This window comes from Clupea harengus, chromosome 14 (genome assembly GCF_900700415.2).
Source record: "Clupea harengus chromosome 14, Ch_v2.0.2, whole genome shotgun sequence".
Taxonomy (NCBI): Eukaryota; Metazoa; Chordata; class Actinopteri; order Clupeiformes; family Clupeidae; genus Clupea; species Clupea harengus.
Window position 1 is genome coordinate 9470308 of NC_045165.1, and position 24500 is coordinate 9494807.

Here is a 24500-nt window from a genome sequence, read left to right on the forward strand (position 1 = left end):
GTGTTAGCTAATAATTTAGCTGTCTATATCTAGATCTTACGTGAGGGTCAGCTAAGGAGAGTTGCTAATGTCTTTTAGAAAGTCACGGAGACCATGTGATTAATATACACATAATGATTTTAAGACATATAGCACTAGCCCTTTGTATTCTGCAATAATGATACGAACGCTGTCTAATGTTTCGGCCAGGACTGTTTTGCTGGGCAGACAGCCAAAGTCCGTTGAGTTCGTTGTGAGACATCAACACAGCGGGTGAGTGAAAAGTCACTGTTAATTTATAGCCAGCTGACTGTCCTTTGTGGTTAGTAACCTAGCTTAATTTCACGGAACAGTCACAGAGACTCTTGATACACAAGAATCTTAAGTGCAATACAGTCTAAAAAGTCTACTTCAGTCTCTAATTGCTTACACAGTGCACGACTTCACACAGGTCACAGGTTGTTTGGGCAATAGGACAACTGTTTGCTAAGCTACGTCAGAAACAGTTAGACTTCATCCAGCAGTGTTAAACTTGAACTTGTTCTCGTGGCTCTGGAGCGGATGGTATGCATTTCTGGGTTCATCCAGTTGCCACTTGCACTGCAAGCTCAACCTGTTTAGTCAGATGTTCATCACAAACATTTAATGTGGATTATCCTAATATACAAGTTGTTTACCTAAAGCAAACTTGTTACTATCAGTTGAAAAGTGTCTTCCTGCTGCTCCTGTCATTCTTGCTGAATTTACAGGTGTCGAGTGTCAAGTGTCCTGTGTTTTATCTTATCATAACGTGTAATCCCTGAGTTTATGTTTCAGCTCGATCCATCAACAAATGGACCATTGGTCTATTTAATTGGATGAAATAAGAGGATGTCTGACCGACTAATACTGTGCAATAAGAGCTCAGTCATTTGATTGGGTCCTGCTCTTCTGTGGATGTGCTCTGTAGCTCATATGATGTGGCGGTGGTTGGTGGCGGCATCGTGGGTCTGGCCTCGGCAAGGGAGCTGATCCTCAGACACCCAACACTAAGCTTTGCCCTGCTGGAGAAGGAGAAAGAGCTTTGTAAGTGGGTTTTTCGTACATGTATTTCCTGAGGATATGATATTTGTGTGTGTGTGTGTGTGTGTGTGTGTGTGTGTGTGTGTGTGTGTGTGTGTGTGTGTGTGTGTGTGTGTGTGTGTGTGTGTGTGTGTGTGTGTGTGTGTGTGTGTGTGTGTGTGTGTGTGTGTGTGTGTGTGTGTGTACCATACTTGTGCATTGGGTGATTGAGATATGTCCTGTCAAGCTCTAGACTATTGTGTTGCGTATATATTTAAGTGTATGTGCATGTTTATTATGTGATATGTAGTGTGTGAGTGTGGGTGTGTCTGGGTGTGCGTGTTTGTGTCTGGCTGTGTGTGTTTGTGTCTACAAGAGAGGGAAAGCTCCCTAACTTTACTTAGTCATAAGTTCATTACAGCTGTCGGAACGGTTTTTCTCCTTGCCCCTGTCTCCAGCAATGCACCAGAGTGGCCACAACAGTGGTGTGATCCACAGTGGCATCTACTACACGCCAGGCTCTCTGAAAGCACGACTATGTGTGAGGGGGGCTACAATGGCCTATGAGTACTGCCAGAAGAAGAACATCCCCTACAAGAGGTGTGGGAAGGTGAGCTGAATGTGATGAAAAACATAGGACTGTAAGACGTTACATATGCTTTATCTTCTAATGGAGTTGCAAAGGGTACAGGGCCATGCGATGTGTAAAGCTCACTCCTTGATCCCTGAAAAGACACGCTAGCAACATGTAGCCAGTGACAGGCGCACCCATTAGTTCTAACATCCTTGCTAGTATGATAGCCTCCAATGCCCTTAGCGTACAGATTCATCCCCAATGTGTGATCCCCAGACTGTGATTTTCTATACAACATAGTTGTGTGTTTGGTGCATTGTGACATACATGTCTTTCATTTGACACCAGTTTTCTTTTGTGTGCAGCTGATTGTAGCTACAGACCGTGAGGAGATTCCCCGTCTGAAGGCTCTGTATGAAAGAGGCATGAAGAACAATGTGCGAGACTTGACCATCGTTGACGCCAAAGGCATTAGAGAAAGAGAGCCATTCTGCAGGGTGAGTATGTCTGTAGGTGTGTGAGTGTGTTGTTTTGTGTGAATGCATGCTTGTATGTATATGTATGTGTACGTACTACCAGATATAGGACAGGAACACTAAGCTTCTAAGTATGTTTCCATATTTTCTATTTAGATATGATCTGTATTTTCATGGTTTAAGAAAAATGAACAGCATCCATTATGGTGTCCATGTGGTTTTGTTTGCTTTAGGGTTTAATGGCTCTTGACTCACCCTACACTGGCATAGTCGACTGGCGGAGAGTTGGCCTCAGATATGGCAAGGATTTCGAAGAAGCAGGGGGAATCTTGACAACGGAGTTTGAGGCCACTGACATCACTGTGGTGAGGGAGAGTCCTGCCAGGAGCTCAGAAGGTGAAACCTCTTTTGCATGCGTACCCACACTCACAGACTGTAGAGCTAAATGACACGTTACGCACTTATTAAACTATATGCATGTCTCTTTTGTAGGTCTTAAATACCCAATTGCTATTAGAAGCTCCAAGGTCAGTCACATGAGGGATTGAGAGAGAGGTTTTTCCATCACTGTCATGTGAACTGTTGTGTGAGATCTTTTTTTTGTGTGTGTGTCTGTAGGGTGATGAAGTGCGTTGTCGCTATGTGTTGACATGTGGGGGTCTGTACTCGGACCGGCTGTCTCAGATCTCGGGTTGTAGTCCTGAGCCCCGCATCGTGCCCTTCAGGGGGGACTACCTGGTGCTCAAGCCAGAGAAACGCTACCTGGTGAAGGGAAACGTCTATCCGGTGAGCCCCTAACCCTTCACACAGCTCCATCTGCTGGAGTACAGCACTAAGCTCCCTGAGGCTGACTCAGTTACTCTTAAGTCATCGGCATGTGATTGGCGATAGTAGACTGTATCATTGATCAGATTATCTCATTAGACGCTATTTTGGGGACATTGTTTTCCAATGTCAGTTTGATCTCATAGTTTGGTCTTTTATTATTTTATAACACTCTTCTGGGAAGCATCTTAAGCTCTTGTTTGGCCACTCTTTGGAAGAAGTCCTAAATACATTGTGAACTTAAGATCAATCATATCCAAAAGCAGAAAGTTGGTCTGCAGAGCACACTCGAGCACACTTTTACCGTACCAACCCACATTTTCATTACTAATGCACACACTCCAAGAAGGAACTCCAAACTAAATTTGAAACAGTAATAATTATAGCAACCTGCCTTTTTGAACCTGTACATAACACAACAACAACAACAACAACAACATATAACACAACAATAGTACAAATAGCACCAAAAAAAGGATTTGAACTATTTTTTAGATATTTGTACTATTGTTGTGCTATATGTTGTCCCTCGTCGCATCAACGGGAGCAGCGCTCCAAATTTCGTTGTATGCAAATACAATGACAATAAACGCTTTTCTATTTTCTATTTCTATTTTCTACATGTTGACAGGTCCCAGACCCTCGTTTCCCATTCCTGGGGGTTCACTTCACCCCACGTATGGATGGCAGCGTGTGGCTGGGCCCCAACGCCGTCCTGGCCTTCAAGCGCGAAGGCTACCAGCTCTACGACCTCAACATCAGGGACCTCACGGATGCACTGTCTTTTAGGTACCAGAGAAGATGCCTGTGTTCATGCTCAAGCCAACATATACTCAGGAAGTGCTTCAGTCAATAGTTTAAATGGATTTAAATTTTCCTAGTCTTTTGTTTGTTTGTTTAAAGTAATTTTGCAGGGAGCCATTACTTGATTAATCTCTTAAGCAAACCACAATATGAAGATGAACTTGTTGAGTCATTTGTCTCTCCCACTGTCATCTGTAGAGGTTTGCAGAAGCTGGTGATGAAGAACATAACGTATGGTTTGGGTGAAATGTACAGAGGGGTGTTCATAGGGGCACAGGTGAAGCTCCTGCAGAAATTCATACCTGAGCTCTCTCTCAGCGATGTAGTCCGGTAAGGCTCATCTGTCATGGTCTACTGTAAACATTAACACCTCACCTATTTATTATAACTGTTTGTCTAAAACTTCTTTTGGAAACATTTGAGATGTCAGTACAACATCTACAAAGGATCAAACATGTGTTGTTCTTATGTATCTTGTATTGTGATTAGAGGTGTTTTCTATATTATATTGTCACTCCAATGGTGTCATCTTTTATTGTTATTGGTGTGTGTGTGTGTGTGTGTGTGACAGGGGTCCATCTGGAGTCCGTGCCCAGGCTCTGGACAGGGACGGGAACCTGGTGGATGACTTTGTGTTTGATGGGGGCACGGGGGACGTGGGCAGCCGGGTGCTGCACGTGCGCAACGCCCCCTCCCCTGCCGCTACCTCCTCACTCGCCATCGCCGAGATGGTCGCAGACGAGGTCGAGCACCGGTTCTCCCTCTAACACACACACACACACACACACACAGATTAAGTCCCAAAAAGCACATACACACATGCGCACCTGTACTGGATGAGGTCAGGATGGCCGGTTGTCCCATTTGCATAGTGGGCCCCGTCCCAGCTTTCCATCAACCCACTCCTCCACTGACACCTGACCTCAGCTTAATCCTTACTCTCTCCTTTCCATACCATGTCACCCTATAGGCCAGGCCCGAATCGCTGCCCTCCATATTGCTTTCATCTGTGGCCCAATCCCATTACACTCACATTACATCTCCAGGTACCATCCGCCTGGTTTCCGCTGTGCCTCAGCAGTGCTGATCTCACCGCCGTCTGGATGGGAGCCAGCCGACACCCTATGTCCTCTTTCGTCTATACCGTGTTTGTACAGATCAGTTCTCCTCCTGAAAGGGTAGATAGGGTGGGGGGATGGGGGCAAGAAGACTATCGTCCCTATCATGATTGAGATTGGGTTCTGCTGTGTCTGGGCTTTGACAGACAACCGTGATGGATGCTGCTGGGGCTCTGTGAATGTAATCCCAGAACTTAATTGACTCTTTGTCTAGCTTATTAATTGGGGGGCGAGCCTTACTGTTGAGGAAATTGTGAATTGAGATGTTTAGTCCTTTTTGCCTCGGTTGAAGATTCACTTCAAGTCTACACACAAACTCAAGGCAAGTTATTACCTTTTTTTTCTAGATTTCAGATGGATACTTTATTGATTCTGAGGGAAAGTTAGGTATCCAGTAGCATATACAACACCTACAAAACACTAATGCACACAAGAATAACAAAAAACACAGGAATTAACTGCTAGCCTAGCCACCAGTGCTGCTGCAGAGAGCTGTCACTGCAGTATGTGCCAACGGAAGTAGTACAAATGTAAGGAGTGCTAGAATATTTATTACTGTAAATATGATCAAATACAAATTTCAGATAAATATATAAACAGATACAAATTTTTGGGTGAGGGCTAAAAAAATTGCCAGAAACCTATAGTCCAGACGCCTAATGATGTGAATGGGAAGCAACAGAGAGACAGCATCAAGCCCAATTGTCAGTTTCCAACACAAAGGTGCTTCTGTAAGATGGTTTTCCGCTGTTTTTTTTTTTATATTATTTTTTTTTATAACATATTCAAAAGGCCTTAAACTCTCTTCAAATGACACACTGCTCCGTTGGCTGTATTGTTAGCATGTAGATGCTATCTCTCTGTCTGCTTTGTTTTTTAATCCCCTTGGCCCATATCATCTGTTTAAATTGAACTGAATTATTTAACTTTACCTATTCAAAAAATCTGCCACTATTTTGAATACATTTGTTGAATGTCAGCTGAATCAACTGTGTCAATAGAAATAAAGAGGTATATTTTGTTGAAATCAAGATGTAATCTATCATTAACTGTAGTGTTTATATCCAGCTAAAGATTTTGCCGAAATTCAAGACCTACAATTACACTGTAATTCTAAAAGAAAAGCATGTTTCTTTTTCCTGGTAAGTCTATAAACCTTGATTCTTTAAGTGTTAAGTATTTGTTATATATGTTATATGTGTATAAAAGCACTTCAACATGCAACAATATAGATAAAATGCACAGGAATGTTGGGAAACACTTTTCATCGTGTGGTTGGAATTATATTTGTTATATACTGTTATATCTGTATAGGTTTTGTAAGTTCAGGTTTATGCTTTACATCTGTAGGCATTTCCCCAAAGCTTTATAAAAGTGCAGGTATTGAATGGTAATGTTAATTGAAAAGTATGTCATCCATACAGTGGGTTGAATGTGTTAAATTACAAAAATATATATTTTTATTGTATTTTGAACGCAATTTAAAAGTGTGTTTTTTCAGGTGCAGAGAAGGTATTTGATGGTGTCTTTTTTTGTTTTGTTAATATACTTGAATAAAAATAAATAAAAATAAGGTATATCATGTATATCATATTGGGGGAAGAATTATAATATTGTAAGTTGCCTATTTTTAAGATTTTTTAAAACTCTTTTTTAAAGTCTTTTTATCTGCTGTTTTGATTTAGGACACTTCAAAACGATAGTCATACTGCAGTCAGTGTCAGAATTTACAGAATTGTTCCATGTTTGCATGCACACTGTCCTGGCCACAGTAGTTTTAAGACGGTGGAAAGTTAGTCCCTCTAGGATGTGAGATAGGATATTTCCACTGGGTGGCGATATTGTTTAATTGTAAATGAGCTAATAATGAGAAGATACTGGGGAAACCTCGTGCATAATTTATACAATGTAAAATGTCTTGGACAGAATGGCAAATGTATCAGTTTTGGAGCCCACCAATAATAGTAAGACTGAATATAAAACATCAATGGTTTATAAATCATATTTTGTTCTAGGAAGGAATAATGTAGGCTATTAGAAGAACAAAGATCGTAGCCTACGGTAGGCCTACAGCTGTTCGTTTATGCACCCTCAATTTGCGAATAAGTCGTTGTTCTTCTTTCGTAGTTTCAAGTTTATCACACATTTAAGCACTGCCAAATATGAAGGTTTTTTTTCTAGATCTTCAAAGACAGTTAGGCTACATTGTTTCAGAATTGCCATGTGACGTTATTCTGTGGTGACACTGAGCGATCCGCAAAGGATAAAACGGTGCGCTTAATTTAAAAGGCTGGTGTAACTGCATGCAAACGCTGAGGATGACTTTCGACTTTGCTATTCACACTCTGTCAGCCAGGAGGCCAACAAACGAGCCCTCCCTCCCTTTTGCGTTACGCAGATGCGGAAAGTGAGCCGACGCAGGAACGCAAAGAGAGCAAGTGAGGAGCCGAGATTATTTCAAACATGGACACGGACGCTGAACGGGAGAGTTGAATCAGGACTTCCACTAACGCTACCAGTAACAAAAACAACAACGCCAGCGTTCCTCTGTTCTCCCCAGGAACGTTTTCAAGGGATTTTATTTCGAATTGTCTTTCGAGGAGTTTTTCTTCATGAAGAGTAAGCTACTCTCGACAGACACGGAAAAGATGACAATTTCCTTCATAAACAGAAGCAAAGAAACTCTTCCTCAGGAATTGAATGAAGGATCTTCTTGTGCCATAACACGGATCCCTGTGCATCAAGGCCAAAGATACAGCCAGCGCATACAGATGTGCTTCTGAGCAGAAGGCTCAAAAGCAGACCTGCGAAATACAACTCCCACCGAATAAGATGCATTTTAATCTTGTCCTTTAGATCAGCGTCACTGACAACTCGTGCAAAATAAACAAATATTTTTGTCTTGCCAGATTGCTATCAGTTAGCTTGTTAGCTCGCTAACGTTAGCCGCTGTTTGTCGCGGGTGAAAAAAACCCTGTCAACTGGCTAGTAGCAGCTAACGATAGAGTAGCGAGAAACGGTTAGCGATAGCCTGAAAGCTAGCTCGGAGCTCGGTTACAAAAAGTGTAGTAGCGAGTTAGCTAATCAGTTAGCGTAACTTTGATAAATCAGACACGCTCAAATGATCTTAAAACTTTCATGCTGTTCTCAGTCGTTCGACAGATGGCATAAAGACGCAGTTAATTCTGCTACCGCACGCTTAATTGGTCTGCTGTGTTTTGGCTCAGTGTCTTAACTAGTCCTCTTAGTTAGCTAGCTATACCAAGTTTACTTTCGCCGTGCCTGGACAGACCCACCCACTAGGACTTTGGGGCCGATGCGGACAGATCAGCCGGGATCACGGCATCGCGACGAGCCGCAGCAGGCATGCAGCCCCAACAGATCTACGACTTTTCCAGCGAGGAGAACAGTCACAAATGGCGAGGCCTCTTCGTGCAGGCGCTCCGCAAGGTAACTTAACTACTAAATATAAAATTAAAGTATTTTCAAACTTAAGGTTGCAATTAATATGTCCAACAGCACACACTAAGGTGTGCTTCTATTCAGTTAACAGCACTGGTATTGGCATGTAACCCCAACGTTGCTACATTACCAGGAACTTCGATGTTGACATATGGTAACTTGTGGGTGAAATCAGGAGCCTCTAGTAGTATCAGTGAAATGAAAGTATTAATCTGAGTGATTTTAGCATTGACTTGAACGACTACGTTACAAAGATGCTTTGAACTCTGATGAGTATCTGGGTGAATCGGCAAGAACACAATATTAAAAGGGGAACCTTAAGAAAAACATGTCAATGTAAGGTTGTTAATAACTGGTGATATCCATCGCACCAGTCAAGGGTACAGTATGTATTCCACTTGGATAACCCCGACCCTGTTTGCAAAATGTGTGAGTTCATATCGGGCCATTGGTGGTCGCTGGCCTAGGCTATATGTTCGAGGCAGCATCTGCTTGTCAAATGAATGGACAATAATGCAGTCACTGGTTTGTTTGAGTATTCTCTGAGTAAGAGGCGGGTGTCCTACCATGTTAATGACACCCAGAACGGTAGTGCATGGATGGAAGGGAGTGTATATTTATATGTGGTCAGAGTCTTTGTTGACTAGCCCCATTGTGTGTGTGTGAGTGTGTGTGTGTGTCTGTCTGTCTCCTGTCTCTTCTCATTTGAGGAAGTTGGATGAAAATACAAAGCTTTATCCCATGACATCATCACATAGCCGTAAGCAAAGGGGATTCTCCAGTCAAATGCAAAACACATACACACAGACGGTCTGAGACATCAAGGGTTTAAAGTGTGAAATGCTTGTATGCACATACATTATATGCAACATGTCATTTCCATCACAAGTCCTTGCTTGTAGCCTAGGTTTTCAATGCTTGACAAGGGGCCACCAAACAGGCAAGGTCCTGCTACTAGGTTTTGTGTTGGTGCATGACTGAGATTGTTTGCAAATACTTGTATATTAAAGGTAACACTTTGCAACAATTTTACACTTTTTGAGATATGGTTTTATAGGCAACTAGTTTTGGTACCATCCTCAAATTCATTTTGATAGGATATGGTCATGTGAAGGACCGATAAACACCTGTGCCTTTCCCACTAGCCATCCAGGATATGCCCTTGTAGTTGTAACATGTAGTTCTATGTTCCTGGCTGGAACACCTTGCAAAAATGGAAGAAAAGCTTTCGCAGCATGACATTGCCAGCTACACTGCCAAAATACACCAGTTAGTGTGTTGGCAAGCCTCTATCAGTATCAGCTGGGCTGTTGGTGGTGTTTGCAAGGTTTTTGCATACATTTTAGAACAGAACTCCTTATTGCTGCTTTAAGCAGAACATGAAGATGTGCTCGGATGATTATGATGGAACTTCAAGAGAGATTGCCATGTGTGTACGCCCGCTCTCTGCAACAAGGACCTTGCCAACTCGTGCAGTTTCACCTGATCATGACAGCAGAGCTTTGGATTAGTCAGTCAATCAGCAGGACTAGAGGGGAGACAGTGAGGTAGACCTTAAAAGTACCGGTGATCAAGTAGGTAGCTAGCATCTTATAAGGACTTTTCTACAGGAATGTTACGGACACACTTCTCACTGGTCAGATATGGACTCGATATCTTCAGTGCAGTGTCATTCCAGAGCATGTTTATTTATCACTCCATCCATTCGTGTGGCAGAGGAGTTGTGTGTGTGTGTGTGTGTGTGTGTGTATGTGTGTTTGTCACTGACTGCGAAATGCCCTGAACGATGCAGTCTAGTGAAACTTAACCTGTTTTTCATCAGCCTAGCTGGATGAATTGTGATTGTGAGACGCTTGGCAGCGAATCTCCTGCCAGCGCTTTTCTGCTGGAGTTTTTTTTTTTTTTCTTCCAAGAAACACTGACGTCACAGCGGAGAGTGTCAACAACAACCCCCCAACCACCAGCATATATCTCTATCTCTCTCTCTTCTATCTCTCTCTTCTCTCTATCTCTTTCTCTGTCTCTCCACTCTCTCTGTCTCTATCTCTCTCTCTCTCTCTCTCTCTCCACTCACTGTCTCTCTCTCCAGTCTTTCTCCTCACACACTCTCTCTCTCTCCCTCTCTTTTTCTGTCTCCTTCTCTCTCTCTCTCTCTCCCCCCCCCCCCCCCCCCCCCCCCCCCCCCGAACCTGTGACCCGTATGCACAGTCAGTGCAGCTGAGTTAACAATGGCCTCTCTGTGGCTCTGCCACTTTCCCTTTCATATTTCTCCATCTCCATTTATTTTTATGCCCTCGGACTCTGTGGCCTGTGGGGTCTCTCTCTCGTTCTCCTTCTCTCTCTTTCGTTTTCTTTCTCCATGTGTGTCCGAGAGTCTCTGTTTTGTTCTCTCTCTCTCACTCCCTCAAGTCCTTCTCATTGTAGTCCATTCTCCTTTTGTCTGTTTCGTTTTTGCTCTTTCGCTGTCTCTCTGTATGACAAAAAAACACACACACACACACACACACACACACTTATGCATGTAGAGACATATCGTAGCCATATGTGTGCCTATGGTATTTGGACAGTGTTCATTTGGGGTGTGAAAAGTGAAATGTGTGATGTCTCACTGTAAAACAGCCTGTGTATTGGAGAGATCTGGCTCCTATCGGTCTCTCTCTCACACACACACACACACAAACAAGAGAAGCCCCATGCTCATGTCTTATTCAGGAGGAGCTAAGAGCCCCTGCAATGACATCATCACACAAGCTCCAACCCTGTTACTATTTGGTCATCCTCCTGACACTACTGCCTCTCTTTCTCTCTCTCTTTCTCTCTCTCTCTCTTTCCTTCTCATCATCCCCCCCCCCCTCTGTCTCTGTTTCTCTCTCCCCCCTTCTCTCTCTGTGTGTGTGTCTCTCTCTCTCTCCACTTCCATCTATCTGCCTCTCATCTCCTTTTGCATCTCCCGCTCTTTGTCCTGACCAGTGAGGTATTTCTGTCATCCAGTATGGAATGTGTTTTGGAAGAAAGCCATGTGAAGTTGTAGCCATGGCCATTTCCTTTGTAAGAACTTGTTTCTACTCTTCACAACGTAGGGCTTAAAGCCCCTTTGACTGTCTCAAACCTCCCTCACCTCAGCCTCATTCCAGTCCTTCTCCCCTCACCTTACCTGAGAGCCAGGTGTGACATCCAATTTAACCATTAGTGTACCACGGCAATTCTGAACCCCCATCTGATGCTAATCTTCTCTATCTCATTTGTCAGTGCTTTCCTTGTAAAGCATCGGACAGTGAACCATCGACGAGAATGTCACCTATGAAATAGCTTTGACTCGCTTGCCTTTTTGTCCTTCTGCACTCTGCTCCCATGTGTCTCCGGCTTGCTGTCTTGTTATTTGGGAAAAGGCATAAGATTGACACTACGGGCACAGTCCCTGAATTCAGAAGGGAGATTCAGTTACGTGATGTGGCTTAACTTTGCTGACATGAAAGTGGTCTGGATTTCCCAAGACGGAAGATGTTGATAGAGGCGGTGAACGGCAGCTGTGTTGGATGCTCCTAGCAGTTTAACAGAGCTGATCAATAAACTCTTTCACGTCTTCATGTGAGGCTTAAGTCGGCTTAGCTTTAAACAAGCCTAGTGTATCTGTTGTGTGTTCTCTATTACTGAGACCTCTGGACTGAACTAGCTGGATTGTTGTCAGAAGGTGAGTTACCTGTTCTGAGTTGGTTGTGTTGAGAAAAAGAGAGAGAGTGTGTGTGTGCGCTACCAGTATGCCCTGTGTTGACCATGCAGCCGTTGTTTATGGTGGCTTACTGACGTGACGTCATTGTGACATCGTTGTGTTTGTGCTTTATCTGTGCTGTGTGTCTAATGCGTGATGGTGGTCGGTTGCCATCACGCCTTCTCTTATCTGTTGTGATCCTTCTGCGTAATCACAGTGTTCATTTACCTTCTGTTTCTGTGTTGGGCTAGTTGTGGGAGTGGAATGGTCATGAATGTGTGAATCTTGCTGCAGTGCAATGCTGCATTGTTACACTCTTTTGTGTTGTGGTGTGTTGCGCTCACGTCGTGTGTGTGTGTGTGTGTGTGTGTGTGTGTGTGTGTGTGTGTGTGTGTGTGTGTGTGTGTGTGTGTGCATTCATGCTCACTGATGGGTTTTGTTATTGGGCTTTGTTTGGCTCATGATAATGTTGTGGTTTGTGACGGTAGGAAGTGGGTGGGGGAATACACGTAGACATAAATTACGACTGGTAGCAGGTGTGTGTGTGTGTGTGTGTGTGTGTGTGTGTGTGTGTGTGTGCGCTTGCGCACGTGTCTTCTGATATCTGAATGAAAGGTTTATGGGCGTAAACGAGGTGAGTGTGTCGGCAGGTGTTAGGTGTGTGTACGTTGTTGCGTTAGCGCTTAAAGCGAAAGAACTGTGTGTGTGTGTGTGTGTGTGTGTGTCATGAGAGTTTGCCTGGAGAGTTTCGATCCAAGGGGCTTTCCTTGATCATATAGAAACACATACACAGGTATATTCACATTGATGTGAATAAAACACCACAATCATTCAGCTGTATCCTCACATCTGTATCACGCTTGCCGACCTACACACACACACACACACACACACACACACACACACACACAAACCATAGTGTAGTAGGGGCATCTAGGTCTGTGTGGCTCCGCTTGACCTTCGTGGTGTTTGCCATGGTATTCTGTAACACACATACACAGATACGATACACCTTCTCAAAGACACACACACACACACACACACATGCTGCTGTTAATAATAACTGTGCATTCTCCAGTGGTGTACTCTCTGACGCCTGCAGTAAAGGCCAAGGGTTGGGTTTCAGCCCTCCTCCTGCTTGCCCTGGAGAGGAGTCTAGCAGGGGTTTGTGTGTGTGTTGGGGGGCGGGGGGTTGTAGCAGGCAGAAGGACGGCGCAGCAACAATCTTTCTGCAAACAAAAATCCCCATCACGATGATGTCCATCCAGTTGGATCATGTGATTTTCCGAGCTGCTTGTCTCCTGATAGAGCTGAGAAAAAGTCACAATGGTGTGTGTCTGTGTGTCTGTGTCTGTGTGTGTGTGTGTGTGTGTGTGTGTGTGTGTGTGTGTGTGTGTGTGTGTGTGTGTGTGTGTGTGTGTGTCTCTCTCTCTCTCTGTGTATGTGTCATACATGACCTCTCCAGATGCTTGTGTAGTAATGGCAGATGATGTAATGCCCTGAGACACACAGAATGACACATCATACACACACATGTGGTCACATTACCTGCAACCTGAGACAAACATGCACACACACATGCACATTTACGCACCCACTTTCTCACACATGCTGACACACACACACACACACACACACACACACACACATACACACATACAAGCTACATATCCTGCACAGGTTTGTGTTAGAATCCATATAGATTTGTGGAGTAGCCTAATCTGATTTGATCTCACCTCAGATCTGTACTTGTGCATGATCGGTGAACTGGTGAGGCATGATGATGATGATGAACTGTTCTCTCTGGTCATGTTTCTCCTTCATGCCAAATCATATCTGGTTTTAGACATTTTTGTGGTTCTGCTTTTTATCTTTTTCTGTCTGTCTCTCTCAGCTGCTGTAACAGGCTTTCGTCCTCTCGCCTTCCCTCTGTCCTCCCTCTTTCTCCCGCTCCCTGAATCCCCAATGCTTGTTGATCTCCTCTCTCCCCCTATATATATCTACCCTCGATCACCATCTTATTCAGTCTCCACTTTCTCTCTCTCTCTCTCTCTCTCTCTTTCGACCCATCCTCTGACCCTCCACATCAATATCTTTCTCAGGCTGCCACTATGATCCCTCTCCCTAGAGTGACTACATTGAGTAGAAGATAGATGTTTTTGTGTGTGTGTGTGTGCGTGCGCGTGCGCGTGTGCGTGTGTGTTCTCTCAGGCATGTATGTGTACACCGCCGTTCAAAAGTTTGGAATCACTGAGAATTGCTTTTCAAAGAAAGTCATATATTCTTTTCTATTCAGATATCCTCACATTGATCAAAATAGTGTATTCATTGTTGATGTTGTTAATGAACACTAGCTGAAAATGGCTGCTGAATGACTGAATATACACAAAGGCGTAAAAGGCCCGTTTTCTGCCACCATCACTCCTGTGTTTTAGTAGCATTATGTTCGCTAATCCTAAATGATCATGAACATAAGGCTAATTCATCATTACAAAACCCTTTTGCGATTACATGTGTGCGGCTGAAGACTGTTGTGCTGTTTAAGGAAGCGATAAAACTAGCCTTCTTTGGGCCTCTTGAGTATCTGGAGCATCTGCGCTTGTGAAATTGATTACGTTTTTTTTTTTTAAATGGTCAGAAAGAAAGAGCTCTCTTTAGAAATGCATCAGTCAATTATTGTTTTAAGAAATGAAAGCTAGTCCATGCTACAAATTGGCTAGGAACATGACAGTATCTCACAAAGGCGTGCACCACATCCTTTCCAGAACAGTGCACAGCAGCTCTAACCAGCATTCAAAGCAAAGCAGGAGGCCCCTGTGATGGTCACCATCTCTCACAGTAGAGGCCCCTGTGATGGTCACCATCTCTCACAGTAGAGGCCCCTGTGATGGTCTGGGGGTGCTTTGGTGCTGATGTTGGATGTAATGTTTACAGAGTAAAAGGAATCTTTAACATCCCATAACTCCATTGCCATGCCGCCTTCTCACTCCATAGTGGAGCATAGGCCATCGATAGCAGGCTTCCACCGGATTTGGTATCCATTTGTTCTTGATGTTTCAGTAATCCGGTAAATCGACTGAGCAAGGGATTGGCCCACCCATTCTACAACAAGACAGATGCCCAAAGTATTGCTCCTAATGATGCGAGACCTACTGTATGTATTTAGTGAAGAAACAGCCAAATTGTGACGCTGCAAAGCTGCTGCAAATGAATGGCTTCTTTGATTTTGAAGCACAAAATTGTTATTTCAAGCAGTAATCCTAACTTTGTCAATGTCATGTCAATTTTGCTCCTTATTTGATGGACAAAATATGAGTTTTCCTGGAAATTGTGTCATTTTCTGAGTGATTCCAAACTTGGTAGAATGGTAGTGTGTATGTGTGGATGAGACTGAGGGAGAGATATGGGAGAGGGAGAGGTATGACAGAGGGAGAGACTGAGGGAGAGGGAGAGGGAGAGATATGACAGAGGGAGCGATGAAGGAGATAGAGCCAGCGAGGGAGAAATGGAGAGAGCACTGGGACTCCCTGGGCACCAGCTCTCCGCACTTAATGGAGAGAAGCCATGAAACCAAACACCCATAGCAGCAGTGTGAGTGTGTGTGTGTGTGCTGGTTCTCAGTGTGTGTGCGTGCTGGTTCTCAGTGTGAGTGTGTGTGTGTGTGTGTGTGCTGGTTCTCAGTGTGTGTGCGTGTTGCTTCTCAGTGTGTGTGTGTGTGTGTGTGTGTGTGTGTGCTGGTTCTCAGTGTGAGTGTGTGTGTGTGTGTGTGTGCTGGTTCTCAGTGTGTGTGCGTGTTGCTTCTCAGTGTGTGTGTGCTGGTTCTCAGTGTGTGTGCGTGTGTGTGCGTGTGTGTGCGTGTGTGTGCGTATTGCTTCTCAGTGTGTCTGTGTGTGTGTGTGTGTTGATGTGTTTCCTTGTTGTTGCTATCTCTGCCTTCACATCATAGTGCAGCAGGGTCCTCACTCATTCTCCATTATACAGACACACGCATCATCATAGAAACACATATGCACACTCATACATACACACACTCATAAATACACACTCTCATACATACACACACTAATCCATACACACACTCATACCTGTGCACAAACATGCAGGGAAATCTATGCATGTGTATACCTGTACCCTCACACACACACACACACACACACCATCACACACTCGAATGCATGGAAACAAACACTGATCATACCCACACACTCACCCACAGACAGGTTTCTGTAAATATGGCTTCTGCTGATGCTGGACATGGTGTACGTGGATCTCAAGTTGCATGGCGACCCACGTATACTGCAGATATGTTTACACATGCACATAACGCGCACACACACACACACACACACACATATACACACACATATACACACACATATACACATACATATACACACACATATACAGACACATATACACATACACACACACATAAATGCATAATGGAATACTAATAATATGATTGTCTGTGTAGTAGTGTGTAGATGGGATAATGTGTATGTATGTGGGAATGCATGCATTTGTTCTTTGTTCTCTGCATGTTCCTGTATGAGTGTATGTGTGAGCCTTAAAAGCTGTGTGCGTCTTTGGGGAAGTGTTAGGGAGAGATGGAGATTGTAAGAAATTGAAGGAGTAAGGTAGAGAGGGAGGTGTACGAAGAAGGGGAGAGGTGAGTGGAGAGAGAGAGAGAGAGAGAGAGAGAGAAGCTCGGAGACCAAACTGTCTGTACTGACAACATTCCAGCCGTCAGAGCTTTTATAGCCACTTCACATGAATCTGTGGAGAGAGACGGGGAACGGGAGGGTGTGGAGACATCTGTGACTTTCTCCCGTCTTGAGAGACTACACCTCTGCTCCTGTTTGACACACACACACACACACACACAGACGTGGAGTGTGGAACATGAATCGCTGCCAATAAAAATAGCATCGGAGAGGAAACACCCCAGTTTGCGTCGGTGTGTGTGTGGGTTTTACCTGCTCATGATGTCATTCTCTTGTGATGCATGTTGCCCTAAGGCTTGTCATGTCATTGGTTCTCAGGACGTAGGGCTGGGTGATCCAACCCAGAAATCAGAGCTCTATATCGCCAGGCTGAATGGTGATGTTCAATGGTCAATAAATGTTCAAAATAAAATATATTAAATTAAAATAGGCCTATCTCTGAGAATAGTCCTTCAGTTGTTTTCAGCAATAACAGGCTGATTTAAAATAGAGAATAATTACAGGTTTTCCTGTTCCGCTTAACTGACCCCAGTCAAATTCTAGAACACTGCTGCTGATTGTGAATATTGAAAATACTTAATTAAGAATTTATAAGATGGGCCAAATTAATTAAGTTACAAGTTAATGTTGATTAAAAGATAAGAATCAGATCTTTTTAATGGCATTTATTGATTATTGTAGTGACATTGCGGAACGTAATTGAACTGCATGAATAGTGCATATAGGTTTTGATTTCACATTTATTTTCTTTTTTTAAAATACTGGACCTATTTTAAGCATTTACATTATATGCATAATATGATCAACCACACTGTTCTTGGAGACATATACATAGAGAGCACGCAGAAAAACAGTTTCAAAAGATACATATTGTAGGCAAATGGTTCACAGACGTTGCTGGAATTATTATATTGTTAGCTGGCTAACTAAACATTGCCACTAAACAGAACCTCCACTGTCCACCTAATTCCTGTAGGCTATTATGTAACAACGTGAACATTTCTCCAAATAGTTACATAGTTACATATATTAACTGTCTACTCACTTTATTGACAAGGGTGTAAAGTAATCTTTAGGTGTGTATAACTAATACTGCTGTCGCTGGGTGTCATGGGTTCTGAGGGGCCCTTTGCAGACACGGTGGGAGAGTGATGGTCGGGGTTTTGCGGAGGGTGTTGGAGACAAGAGATGCAAACACTAGCACAACTTTACGGAAGAAGCAAGTTGTGTAACGCAACATCAAACTGTATTGTCTCATCCTATATCTCATTTGAATATATATTGATATACCTTAAGTCGCTATACCACCTAGCCTATTCAGAACCTTGTGATTTTTTTACTCCAATGAACCACATCCTGGTCTGTAGGCCTGCATGTGTCTGCACCTGTTAACCTTACAATATTAGTACACACGCTTGTAGTTTCCTACTACAAATGTGTGTGTGTGTGTGTGTGTGTGTGTGTGTGTGTGTGTGTGTGTGTGTGTGTGTGTGTGTGTGTGTGTGTGTGTGTGTGTGTGTGTGTGTGTGTGTGTGTGTGTTAATGCTTCCTATCTCCTCATGATCAAACATGCTCACAAACGGCAGACTCATTGCACAATCACAGCTTAGCCATACTGAGAATTCTTCACCAGGGTACAATTCCAAAAAAGGGCGAAACGGCTATAAAAGGTCCTCACTGGAGTCCCTGCTGGGCTGTAGTCTACAGGTGTTTTAAGGACACTTGGTTGCTAAATTTGAAACTTTGTATCCAACGCAGTTGTCCAGTTCTGTCCATATTTTGCAGTATTTTTGTCTTGAAGTTTTCTTTTACTGTCTGTCTAGACTATGTAATGGCACTTTGCCTTCCTGGGGCGTGTGTGTGTGTGTGTGTGTGTGTGTGTGTGTGTGTGTGTGTGTGTGTGTGTGTGTGTGTGTGTGTGTGTGTGTGTGTGTGTGTGTGTGTGTGTGTGTGTGTGTGTGTGTGTGTGTGTGTGTGTGTGTGTGTGTGTGTGTGTGTGTGTGTGTGTGTGTGTGTGTGTGTGTGTGTGTGTGTGTGTCTTAGTTATAAACCAGAGGCCAGAGGCAAAACGGTTTTTGGTATAAGCAGGCTTTTCTAGACTCATTTTGATCTACACCTGTCTTAATCTGCAGGGTTGTGGTTTTCTAATAACTCTGAGAATGTCCCTCCATCTTTTTCTGTTTCCTACACACTCATTCCTTACCTCTCTCTCTCTTTCTTTTCTTTCTTTCTCTTTCTTTCTTTCTCGCTCGCTCGCTCGCTCGCTCTCTCACTCACACCCTCACCAACCAGTCATAATGTAATTGACTGACTGTGTCTTCCTCTGGTATGCGTGTGTGTGTGTCCCCTCAGGTGCAGCTTCAGGTGCACCCTAACCTGTCGGCCAAGGAGGACGCCCTGCAGCACATCGAGGAGCTCATCCTGCAGCTGCTCAACATGCTGTGTGTGGCCCAGCCCCGCTCCGTGGCAGACGTGGAGGTCAGCAAACCACACACACACAAGCCGCCACTGGCTACACTTTACTAGGCTAATCTATGACTAGTAGGGGTGAGAATTGCCACAGAGGCCACGCTACGGTACTATCATGATATCTGAGCCACAGTGGGATATTATTGCGATTTGCTTCTGAGAAACACTGCGATTTTATTTCTCCCATAAATTATGTTTTTCGTATGCGGGGAGTCTCTGCAGACACACTTGGCACACTAAAACGTATTCTTGACTCTGACTTCCTTTCCCGTTAACGCTGTGATGCAAGAGAAGAACAAAGTCTTGTGCCATCTTGTGGACTTCTGAAACAATGTTATCAGAGTAGACGTCTCAGATTTATGACGACATTTCATTCATAATATTCGATAAATAAACATTGCGACACTTGGCGCTCCGCTGTCTCGCCATGATATTGTATATGTAGTCGTACATGGATTACTAGTCACAGCTATCAGTTCTTAATATCTGAAGTGGAATACCTGTCCTATTGATTGGGTCATAATCTCATGTCAAATAACCGTATAGATTGTATGTGTCCATATCCAAAACATGGCATATGGTGAAGGGTTACTGTAGTGTCATTAGAGATGGGTTTTTGATGTGTTTTGAAAGCACTGAACAGAACATAGTCCGTCACTGTGCTTGTAAGACAAACATCTGTGATTTGGTTAGACAGCGGAAAGGTATGGAGAGATAGTAATGTAATGCAGCATTTTAAAGTCATTAGAAAACCCATCTCTAATAAGCTCACTCAGTATCTCAGCAATTATGCTTAATGACTTGAGGAAACCAAAAATATTGCTCCTGTGATGCAGTAAAATGTAAGCTGTTAGTCATGCTGTTATACTGTCTATAAAACGGATTGGGAGCACTGTGAGAACTGAAACTGAATGAATGGGATGGTGCTTTCACTTGAACTATAGTCTTCCTGTTCATATACAGCTGATATAACTGTAGTCTTCCTGTTTATATACAGCTGATTGAACTGTAGTCTTCTTAGTTATATACAGCTGATTGAACTGTAGTCTTCCTATTTACAGTACTGTGCAAAAGTTTTAGGCAGGTGTGAAAACAATGCTGTGAACTAAGAATGCTTTCAAAAATGGAAGTGTTAACAGTTTCTTTTCATCAATTAATAAAATGCAGTGAATGAACAGAAGATAAATCTAAATCAAATCAATATTTGGTGTGACCACCCTTTGCCTTCAAAACAGCATCAAATTCTTCTAGGTACACTTGCACACAGTTTTTGAAGGAAGGTTGTTCCAAACATCTTGGAGAACTAACCACATGTAATCCCAGACAGACTCGATGATTTACAGCATTTTTTCACTTTTACCTTTGCATCAAAATAATGCAAATGTAAGTGCCAGTTGCAAAATGCACTGTCATATTGCATGACCAATTTGTACACTGTGGTGTCACAGCTATTTACCTCAGATATTTTGGTTGCACCAATCTTCATGTAATCCCAGACAGACTCGAGGATTTACAGCATTTTTTCACACCTGCCTAAAACTTTTGCACAGTACTGTATATACAGCTGATAGAACTGTAGTCTTCCTGTTTATATACCGCTGATTGAACTGTAGTCTTCTTATTTATATACAGCTGATAGAACTGTAGTCTTCCTGTTTATATACAGCTGATTGAACTGTAGTCTTCTTATTTATATACAGCTGATAGAACTGTAGTCTTCCTGTTTATATAGAGCTGATTGAACTGTAGTCTTCCTGTTTATATACCGCTGATTGAACTGTAGTCTTCCTGTTTATATACCGCTGATTGAACTGTAGTCTTCTTATTCATATACAGCTGCTGGATGTATAGCCCAGATATGCATTATGTTCCACACCTGCCAGTGATGTAGATCATGGTACACTATGGACCACATGCATCTCCACTGATGGCCCAGTGCAGGTCATCGTGACGCCATGATTGTGATAGTGACACCCCACTCATTTTCTTAAAGCATTATGCTAATGTTGTGCGTGTGTTTGTAGGAGCGCATTCAGAAGACCTTCCCATACCCCATTGATAAGTGGGCGATGGCTGACGCACAGGCAGCTATTGAGAAAAAGAAGAGGAGAATCCCACTGCTGCTTCCAGTGGACAAAATTCACCCTATGCTGAAGGTGTGTGTGGGGTGGGGTCGGGAGGGTGTGTGTTTGCAGGAATACATCCTATGTTTATGTTGTGTTAGTGTAGAACGTTTTTGCTCATTTCTAAGCAAGTGTGTGTGTGTGTGTGTGTGGGAATACATCCTATGTTGTGTTTGTGTAGAAAGTTTTTGCTCATTTCTAAGCAACTGTGTGTGTGTGTGTGTGTGTGTGTGTGTGTGTGTGTGTGTGTGTGTGTGTGTGTGTGTGTGTGTGTGTGCGTGTGCGCCTGATTTTCAATCTCTCTGCTCTCTCTCTCAGGAGGTGCTGGGCTATAAGATCGACTACCAGGTGTCCCTGTACATCGTGGCTGTGCTGGAGTACATCTCTGCGGACATTCTTAAACTGGCCGGCAACTACGTGGGCAACATCCGCCACTACGAGATCAGTCAGCAGGACATCAAAGTGTCAATGTGTGCAGATAAGGTAGGACTCCACCTGGTAGTGTGTGCTAGTGGAGTGTCAGTCAATGGGGGTATAAAAAAAGCCTTCGACACCCTTACTGTTTTGCATAGGTGGTGATATTTCCTTTACTCTTGTCTTTCTCTTACTTTTGTTTAGTAACTCATGTTTAGTATATGCTCGTGGGATCAATTGATTTGATTGATTACTGTTCTCCTCAGGTGCTGATGGACATGTTTGACCAGGATGAGGACCTGGGTTTGGCCTACCTGGGCCAAGAGGAGCCCTCCTCGTCCGGGGAGCTCACCTATGACGACCTGGTGCGGCTGGAGATAGCCGAGGAGCGGCAGTACCTGCGCGAGCTCGACCTCATCATCAAGGTGTTCCGGGAGGCCTTCCTGTCCAACACCAAGCTCTTCAGTGCCCAGGTAAAACACTGTGGATGCTGGGGGCCGTTGGGCACATCAACACAGGGGAAAATCAGGGCTCGGGGCATTGAGGTGGACGTCTGGTCTCATTGGGTTTGACTTCATTTAAGGTTGTTGATGAGAGTTTGGCAGGGAACTGCTTAGTGTGTGTTTGTGTGGTTTTTTGTGTGTGTGTGTGTGTGTGAGTGTGTGAGGGTTAACGAGAGAGGGAAAGAGAGACAGACAGACAGTCCGGTTTGTGTTTGTCCGTTGGGCACATGTGTGTGTGTGTGTGTGTGTGTGTGGTTTCGCATAGTTGAGGTTTGCTGTTGGCTACTGTAATTTTGGCAAGGTGGGTAAGTCCTTGGCCATTCCAGAACACAAGACTCATAATTAAGCTGCAAATAGACAGAGAGCTACTGCCGCCACCAGGAACTCTTCTGATTGGACCATGGAAAGAAAATGTCTGGAAGAGTCAAAAGCCAGTGCAGAACAAGGGGAACCGAACGTCTGGGTCGAGCACAGCACAGCAAATTCACATTCTTCACCGCTGCCTCAGTGTGCTCTTTAAATCACAGATGATCTCTCGTCCATTGTTATATGGTCTAAGTCTGCTGTTACATTTTGAGGACATGTGAATTAGGATCAAGATATAAATGGAGAGTGTTGGAGACACAGTCCTCTTAACACTGGAGCGTGCTGACAATCACAATGCACCATTTCTGTGCTCTGCTGTTTACGCCAAGCTTTTTGCAGAACCAGATATGCTTTGTGTCGAGTGTTGAGTGAGCTTTGGGAAGCCTGTGTCACTGCGGGACTCTGCCCCTTTCCTTCGAATTGCATTTTATTGCAACTGTCAACTGTAATTTCACAGTTTCTCTTCCTTTTTTTGTTGGTGTAAGCATGTGTAAGACCACTCATCATCGTTATGACCACCAAGCTCAGGTATGTGTGGTTGATGAGAGTTTCATTTCCAGTAACCAGACTCCTTTCCAGTAAACGACGAAGAGTAGGTCAGTTAATTTGACCCATGACTGTTCACCATTAGGGGCTAACCACTAGTTGGGGTGCAAAGAGGATCATTGTTTTGTTTCTCACACTTGTGAGCTGTGAGTAGTGATGTCGTGTTTTAGGCAACTTGCATGGACTGGAGAGGATTCCTACTCTGATTGGTTACCAGGTAACCTAGCAACATGATTCTGAACCGATGCTTGATCTGGCACAGTTGTACTATTGCACCTTGTTGGCCCTCACAAGCCAGGAAGTGGAAGCTCTGCAGGCTCATATTTCAGTGGTTGATGAATGTCAGCAAACTCTCATAAAATAGCATATTCCTGAGAAGGTCCCACTAAATACCCTGGAAATGGAACGCGCTTCATAAAACCAGGAAGTCATCTTTGGAGGCCTTCCTGGTCCCTCAGAGGCCAAACTGACACCAAGTCCAGGCTCAATCGCCACACTGTAAAAAAAAAAAATCAGCTTCTTGGCCATGTCCTCTCTCTTGTGTGAGCAATGATGTCCAATGATCTGGCCAGGTGACCCCAGAATGGCCAGTTCCTACTCCCTGGGTGAACCTCTCAGTCTCACTGCAGAGCAGCTCTTGTGACGGAGAGGGAGCGGTCGCAGGATCATAGTACGTGCCATGGGGAGGATTGGAGTTGTTGTCTGTAATCGCTGTTATGCCCGTTTTCATTCCTTTTCTGTGGTATCTATGGTATGATTTCTATGGTTAGCGCTGTACTGACTGTCCTTTTCTGTGTCGCTCTCTGTTGTAGGACGTGGAGGTGGTCTTCAGCAACATCCTAGATATCCACGAGTTAACGGTCAAGCTGCTGGGGCTGATCGAGGACGCCGTGGAGATGACGGCGGACGGCAGCCCGCACCCGCTGGTGGGCAGCTGCTTCGAGGACCTGGCAGAGGTACGTGAGCAATGCCACCCTCAGCCTGACACCCTAATGGCATAGGAATTGGCCTTAATGAAATCCTAATATTGCATGCTAATTCCAGACACAGTATCCTAATTTTGATGTAATAACATCCTAATGCACAATGCCATACATGCCTCTCTATTTTGCCACACTCGTGCCACCCTGAACAGCAATGCAGTGGCAACCCATTATCAAACTGATGCCAAACTAATACCACTGTGATGCCAGCCTAATGATTCCCATACTTATGCGTCTGATGGTAGTCCAGTGTGGGTCCTCACGGGCCAGTGTGGCATCTCAATCCCAGCCTAATCCTACCCCAAAGCCGGTGTATTAACGGAGTAATACTGTTCTAATGACGCCCTAATTGCACCGTAATAGGGCGCCCTAATGCCCGCTTAA

General features: G+C 43.9%; 2 protein-coding genes across 2 annotated transcripts in view; both read left to right on the forward strand.

Annotated features, from left to right (window-relative positions):
- The first annotated feature begins 9 nt into the window (after positions 1-9).
- On the forward strand, positions 10-6390 carry l2hgdh (L-2-hydroxyglutarate dehydrogenase). The gene is made up of 10 exons (XM_012817117.3): positions 10-252; positions 929-1044; positions 1479-1630; positions 1960-2091; positions 2304-2466; positions 2563-2597; positions 2689-2856; positions 3527-3684; positions 3898-4029; positions 4271-6390. The coding sequence occupies exons 1-10, from the start codon at positions 158-160 to the stop codon at positions 4464-4466; spliced, it is 1347 nt and encodes a 448-aa protein (XP_012672571.2). The 5' UTR covers positions 10-157; the 3' UTR covers positions 4467-6390.
- Positions 6391-7145: 755 nt separating this feature from the next.
- sos2 (son of sevenless homolog 2 (Drosophila)) overlaps positions 7146-24500 on the forward strand; it is a 28411-nt gene continuing 11056 nt past the window's right edge. The window contains exons 1-6 of the mRNA XM_031580411.2: positions 7146-8267; positions 19065-19190; positions 21206-21337; positions 21623-21787; positions 21985-22191; positions 23946-24089. Coding sequence (XP_031436271.1) covers positions 8184-8267; positions 19065-19190; positions 21206-21337; positions 21623-21787; positions 21985-22191; positions 23946-24089 — 858 coding nt within the window. The 5' untranslated portion in view covers positions 7146-8183. The remainder of the gene's footprint in view (positions 8268-19064; positions 19191-21205; positions 21338-21622; positions 21788-21984; positions 22192-23945; positions 24090-24500) is intronic.